General features: G+C 49.6%; 1 protein-coding gene across 1 annotated transcript; it reads left to right on the top strand.

Moving 5' to 3' along the window:
- Positions 1–3,781: 3,781 nt before the first annotated feature.
- LOC116077731 (tryptase) lies at positions 3,782–6,051 on the top strand. The gene is made up of 5 exons (XM_031352476.1): positions 3,782–4,039; positions 4,119–4,284; positions 4,418–4,683; positions 5,478–5,641; positions 5,713–6,051. Exons 1-5 carry the CDS (start codon positions 3,865–3,867, stop codon positions 5,875–5,877), a joined length of 936 nt encoding a protein of 311 aa, XP_031208336.1. The 5' UTR covers positions 3,782–3,864; the 3' UTR covers positions 5,878–6,051.
- The last annotated feature ends 1,325 nt before the right edge of the window (positions 6,052–7,376 follow it).

Raw genomic sequence — 7,376 nt, 5'->3', positions numbered from 1 at the left:
GGAGGAGGAGGAGGAGGAGGAAGGAAAAGAAGGAAAAGAAGGAAAAGAAGGAGAAGGAGAAGGGGAAGGAGGAGGAGAAGGGGAAGGAGACAGAAATAGTGTCGATACCCCCCCAACCCCCAACAAAATCTGACAAAGACAAGTCCACTCCTGTGTCCCAAGTCCCCATGATGCACTTCTTCGACGTCTCCACCACATCTGCCAGGGTCCCATGGTCTTCACCACAGATAGTACACTTAATGGGCAGGCCCTTTCTAACGTTCTCAGACTGGTTGGAACCTGATGAGTAAGCTGATTAGACATGGGGATCTGAGAGCCAGGGACTTTCCCACCCTCCCCAATTCCTGTTCTAAATTATAGGCCCACAGTGTTAGAGGGTCCCACTGAGATTCTCTAGGTCAGGGAGTAAAGATGTAAAGAGACTGAGGAACGGAGAGTAGCCTTATCATTTCTGAGATGATGCCACCTTGGTGAGGCTTGGTGGCACATGCCTGGAACCCCAGCACTCCAAAGGCTAAGATAGAGGGACCATGATGTCAGAATCACCCAGGGTAGAGGGTGACTTCCATGCAGGGCGACACCCAGCAGCCTTTGCTCATAAGCTCGTGTTAAATGTGTGGCTGAAATGGGATTAAGGAAGGTATCAGTTCTGCCACTGTACACACTGCCAGAGCTACACACTGACAAACAAGGCCCTGCTTCCCTTGGGTAGTCTCTCATAAAGAGCATATGCCTCAGGCAGGGTGGGAGCTGCCCCAGTCAGGAGAGCATGGGGTGTGAAACTTTGGAAGCCAAGAATCCCCAGACCTAGCCACCCCTACCTAGGAACCAGAAATCTGCTATCATGGAGTTGGAGAAGTCAAGAACTCATGGAAATTGGTTATTCTGAGCTCTGGTGCCCACAAGAGAAGAAATCCCTCACCAGTCTCAGCACAATTTTCCTCCAGCTCAGGGACCCTGTCTCCTCATCTTCATCCTCCCATGAAGATGGCAGAAGGCTGGCTATCTCTACAGCAACAAATTTGCCCTCCACCATGCACAATGTTGGCAAAGGTCCCCAACGGAATCTGTTTGGTAGCAGGTGCCCCGGTGGGACGGCCTAAATCACCCCTTTCTATGGGGATGTCCCGAAATCTACAACCGTCATCTAATCACAAAGAGCCACATCTTCAGTGCTGCTGATTGATCCCACTGATGGACCCTGAGCCAAGCAGAACATCCCTCATTGGACAAGGGTCCTGTAAATGGCTTGGTGGTGTCGGCTGGGTCCCTAGCCCTGGAGTTTCCTATGCATTCCTTGTCTACCCTCTGGCCACCTGTGAGCTCATGAGAGTCCTGTCTTGTCTGTCTTGGACTTTAGAGGGCACGTTGGCTCTTCAAAAGACCTTTAGTATCCTACCCCATATTCCCTCTTCTACTCTGCCCACCACTCACGAACTAGAGTTTAACCCTTCCTGCTCTGTGCCTCTTTTAACCCTTTATACCACTATGCTCTGTCTTGCCTCTTTTGGAAGTACCCACCCTTTGTAGACCAGGGTGACCTTAAATTCACAAAGATCCACCTGGCTTTACCTTCTGAGTGCTGATATCCAAGGTGTGAACTATCACACATGAATTAATTTTATTTTTCTTAACAGCTCAATATTCCATTGTGTAGATGTACCACATTCTTATTATCCATTCATCCATTGGTGGGTATACAGAAACCTACTATCATAGAAGGTTCCTAAAATACATACATATATAAAAAATTCTTTAATCAAATAACCCTACAGTGGGGGTAGGGGAAGAATACCTCAACCACATGTGATACACTACATGTATCTAAAAACATACATCTAAAAACATACATACATACATCTAAAACATACATACATCTAAAAATGCCAGTACCTGGAATGGAGTTGCAGTGAGATCCCATAGATGCCCTGCAAGCATTATTAGGCTATGAAAATATATTCTTATTTGAGACATGGTTTCTCTATGTCGTCCTGACTGTCCTGGAACTCAGGACCAGGCTGGGCTTGAACTCAGAGATCCACTTGCCTCTGCCTCCCAAATGTTGGGACTAAAGGTGTGCATCACCACCACCCAGATACTCTCCAGAATTTGACAGGGAGACCCTATTGCCAAAGACCTGCGTGCTTGAGTCACGGAACATGAGGGAATCAAACTGGGACTGGCCTAGAAGCTTCATCCCTATTGGCTGGTTTTCATAGTGCAGAAAGGTGCTAATTACAACATCAGAAGAGAAGAGTAATCATCCCTCTCGCCCAGCAAGCTACAATGATTGGCCTAGCAAGATATGCTCATGTGGCAAGAGTAACAATAATAACACAGAAGTAACCAACCTCTTTCAGTTTGGGATCTAAGACCTGCTCCAAGAGATAGAACCCTTTCCTGGCACTGTTAACAGGATCAATATCTGGTGGCTGTATATAGTTCATAAGCCCTGGGGAAGAACCTATTATTTAGTTAAATGGACATTGTGTCAAAACAATGTCTACTGACTTATTATATCCATAGGCCAATGCATCTCTCTATCCTCCTCAGAGAAGTGGAGAAGACACTTAACACAGAGGCCCCAACTGTCCAGTGTAGAGAGAATAAGAGACTGTGCAGTGCTCAGCCACAAATGAGTTGCACATTGGGCACTCCTCCCCAGAAGGCTCAGGAAAGTGGGCAGAAAGATTATTATTCAGAGGTGGTGGACAACCTCAAGGAAACAATATCTTTGGATACAACAGGGCAGTTGCACACAGGAACCCATGACAACTGTGACAGCATGCACAAGGCCTGCACAAGCTCAGGCTCAACAAAATCCTAGCATGGAGACAGGGGTTTAAACTCAAAATCCTACCAAGAGCCGAGGAGCTGTCGACATGTGTTAGCTGCTGAGAAGGGAGAAGGAGGCTCACTTTTCTTTACTGATGCAACCCTTGGCAGGCTGACCACACTCTAGGGCAGGCTCCACTCCCAACAGTAGCTGGGCAATAAAACTGGAGTTGAGGCAGGGCGAAAACTCTCAGTTGGATGGGTAGGTTGGTGAGGATTGAAAGGTTGCTATAGGAAGAGTTGGGGAAGAAGGTGAATTCGATCAAAATACATTGTATGGATTCTCAAAGAATTAGCAAAAACATTATTATTTTAAAAAGTGTGCATATGTTAGAGAACCAGTGGGAAGCAGAAAGACAGAGCAGGACACCCTCTGACCACCTCTTGCTGCCTCCAGGAGTTCCAATGGAAATGCTAGGGTGTGCAGAAAGCACAGCCCAGTGGGGCTTAGAACCTATGAGGAACAAGAGAGATCCAGAAGGTGGCAGGAAAGAGGAAGGCCAGGGAGGGACAGGAGTTCAAGGTAAGGAGAGGGCTAGAGACTAGTGATCAGTAGGCCAAGAGGAGTCACAGAGTAGGGTGGATCAACAAGAGAGTGGTCAGCCAGGAACAGGCGCAGGGGTGGCAAGTGCCTGAGGGGAGGCTGGTGGCCTCTCTGCCATCCCCTCCTCTCCATGTGCTGCCCCCCTCTGCTGCTAAAGTGCAGATGCACTGGATAAGCACATGCTCCTAGTCAGCAGACAGGGCCCAGAGGCCACAGTACAGGGTTTATCCACAGATCTGGGTCTAATAGAGCAGAAGGTTGACAGAGCCCCTTCTTGGCCCAGACGCTTGTGCCCTGAGTCTGAGTCACTCATTTCCTCCAGGCTTGGATTGGAGGGTGGCATGCCCTTCCTCCCACCTGACCCTGATCTGGAAGGATAAATAGGGAACTTGAGGCTGGGTCGAGAATATCAAAGACAGCTAAGGTGATCTCTCCCAGACCCTGAAGCAGAGTGGCCAAGCCACTAGAGACCTCAAGATCCTGGAATGTACCTACTTTCCTGCTCCCACATTCCTGGCTTGTTCTGCACCCCACAACCTGTTGGGCCTAGCCTAACCCTCACCTCCAACTGGGCCCACACCAGTCCTCACTGTGTCCAAATGCTGAAGCTGCTGCTGCTGACACTGTCCCTCCTGTCCAGCCTGGTGCATGCAGCCCCTGGTGAGTTCTCCCCTGGCCCCTCCCTGGCCCTTGTAGCTCATGGGCCAGGATACTAAGATTGGCTTTGTCCTATCCCCAGGTCCAGCTATATCACGAGAGGGCATTGTAGGGGGACAGGAGGCACCTGGGAACAAGTGGCCCTGGCAGGTGAGCCTGCGAGCCAATGACACCTACTGGATGCATTTCTGCGGTGGCTCCCTCATCCACCCACAGTGGGTGCTCACTGCAGCACACTGTGTGGGACCGTGAGTCTCTCTGGGCTTGGCAGGGTGGGACAAGGAATGGGTCGGAGAGTGGGGTAGGATGGGATCATCACACACCATCTCTGGGTTTCTGGAAGTGACACAGGCTTCCTAAATGACTATCTCTTCTCTTTAGGACTATTGCCGACCCCAACAAGCTCAGAGTACAGCTCCGTAAGCAGTACCTGTATTTCCATGACCACCTGCTGACTGTGAGCCAGATCATCACACACCCTGACTTCTACATCGTCCAGGATGGGGCAGACATTGCCCTGCTGAAACTCACAAACCCTGTGAACATTTCCGACTATGTCCACCCTGTCCCCCTGCCTCTTGCCTCAGAGACCTTCCCCTCAGGGACCTTGTGCTGGGTGACAGGCTGGGGTAACATCGACAATGATGGTATGTGGTAGAGATAACTGAGGTTAGACAGGTAAGGGTGTGGCCACATCCCCAGCACAGGGCTTCCCTCCGACTTGTAGGATGGAAATCTGAAGACCTAGGAAGTGTAAAGGCATCAGAACAACAGGGCTTTCAGGATCCATAAGCCAGGATACCCCAGCGTAGCTAGGATAAGTCATTCGATCCCTCTAATCTCAGACGCTTCATGTCTGAAGGGGCCACAGTCTGCTTGTATTCTGGACATTTGGTTGAGGAAGAGTCAAATCACACTTACCAATAATATCTCACACACACTGGTTACAACTTCAGGGACCAGCACTTCATGGGCTGTGGCCCAGGCCACAGGTATTCTGTAGGGCTGGACAGCTCCCTTAGGAGTTTCCCTTCTCCCTAGTGGTCTTGCTTAATTTCTTTTGAAACTCAAAATAGAGCTTTAGAGATACATACGGCCATGAGCAGGCAGGCCCTGGCTATGGACCACAGGAAGGATCTAATCCCCCCATACACAGAGGTGGAGCTTGAGAATAGTGTCCAAGGACCAGGGCTCCACTGGGATCCTCTACGCAGCCTAGGCCAGAGCCAGCCGTGCTAAGAGGAAATGATTGCCTGTGCCCCTCCCCTTCACTGACCAGATGGCTGGAGAAAGAAGCCAGGTTGGCAGAGCTGAATGAAGTGGGCCCGGCTCAAAGAGGGACTTCTGAGCAGAACTACCCTCAGAGACCAGGGTTAGCTGAGCCCATCCCAGCCAACCACCCGGCACCCTGCTCACAGGTCGGTCTTTCCTTCACCCACAGTAAACCTGCCGCCGCCATTTCCTTTGAAGGAGGTGCAAGTTCCCATTGTAGAAAACCACCTTTGTGACTTGAAGTATCACAAAGGTCTCATCACAGGTGACAACGTCCACATTGTCCGTGACGACATGCTGTGTGCTGGGAATGAAGGGCATGACTCCTGCCAGGTGAGATCCTGTCCCCTTACTCTGCCACCCCCACCCAGCCTTTACATGAGTACTGACCCCATCCTCTCTAGGGCGACTCTGGAGGACCTCTGGTCTGCAAGGTAAAAGACACCTGGCTGCAGGCAGGCGTGGTGAGCTGGGGTGAGGGCTGCGCACAGCCCAACAGGCCTGGCATCTACACCCGGGTCACCTATTACTTGGACTGGATTCACCGCTATGTCCCCAAGGACTTCTGAGTCACATCCAGGGTGACCTCTGTTGCTCCCAACATGCTGCTTCCTGCCTGGGTGGCATCCCTGCCTTCCTCTCCTGCTCCCCATCCTGAGCCCCAACTCTGTTCCCTCTCTCAGGTAGCTACACTCTGCAGGCGGCCACTCTCTGCTATGGCTCAATAAAATGCATTAAAGCAGCCGTGAGTTTGTCTGTGATTCTGGAGTCAAGGGAGGTAAATAAAGTGCCTGGGAGAGTTGGGGTAAGGCAGCCTGAGCTTTGGGGTGCCCGCCATGGGGTTTGGCACCTATGGTGAGGTGGATCCTCCTCACCACACTGTCCGTCATCTTAACTTCTCTCTACACAAGTTCATTCCTTCTGGGTAAGGGGCACCACCCCCTTGGGATCCAGGAAATAGCAGGAAAACTTTGAGAGATAAATATAGGATGTGGGAGGGCTGGTGAGACGGTTCATCAGCTAAGATCCTTGTCACTAAGCCTGAGGACCTAGGTCCTACACGGTGGAAAAAGAGAATACAAGTTGTCCCCTAGCCTTCACACATGCAGGCCATGATATATGCATGAACATTTACCGCTATACACACACACACACACACACACACACACACAATCTTGATCGCAATAAAAACAAGCAAATAAATGTAATCTTAAAATCTAAAGATGTCAGATGGTGGTGTCACATCTCAGTACTCAGGAGGCAGAGTCAGGTGGATCTCTATGAGTTCAATGCCAGCCTGGTCTACAGAGAGAGAGAGTTCCAGGATACTCAGGACTACATGGAGAAATCCTACCTCAGAAAAAATAATAATAAAAAAAGATAAACATAGGAATCAGTAGATAACACAGTCAGTAAAGCAGGAAGACCGGAGTTAAGTCCCCAGAACCCATTTGTAAAAATGAGATGTGATAAGATATGCTTGTAGCCCTAGCCCTAGAGAGCTGGAAACATACAGCCTGGAGAAATGAGTGAGCTCCAGGCAAAACCAGGACACCTGTTTTGTTGTTGGGTTGGATTCTTATGGCAGGGGGTTTCTTTTTGAGTGTTTGTTTTTATTTTTGGTTTTTCAAGATAGGGATTCTCTGTGTACTCTTGGTTGTCCTGGTTGTCCTTGGCTGTCCTTGGCTGTCCTTGCTCTGTAGTCCAGGCTTGTCTCGAATTCATAGAGATTCTTCTGCCCCTGCCTCCCAAGTGCTGGGATTAAATGTGTGAGCCACAACCACACAGCTTAAAAAAAAAAAAAAAAAGGGTAATACCCTGAGGAATGACATCTAAGATTGACCTCTGACCTACACATACACACAGACATATGCATACATACATATATACAGAGAGAGAGAGGAAGGGAAGAAGGAAGAGAAGGAGGATTGCAAGGCTCCCTCCCCACAGACAAAGCAACAAGTGCAGCATAGCTTGCATCCTCCCTCAGCCAGGCATACTTTGTCATCCTACCTTCAGGTAACAAAAGAACAGTTCACATGACTGTGCCCAGTGGGGAATGTCCTGG

The sequence above is a fragment of the Mastomys coucha genome, unplaced genomic scaffold (assembly GCF_008632895.1).
Source record: "Mastomys coucha isolate ucsf_1 unplaced genomic scaffold, UCSF_Mcou_1 pScaffold5, whole genome shotgun sequence".
Taxonomy (NCBI): Eukaryota; Metazoa; Chordata; class Mammalia; order Rodentia; family Muridae; genus Mastomys; species Mastomys coucha.
This window is presented reverse-complemented; position numbering and strand designations above follow the sequence as displayed.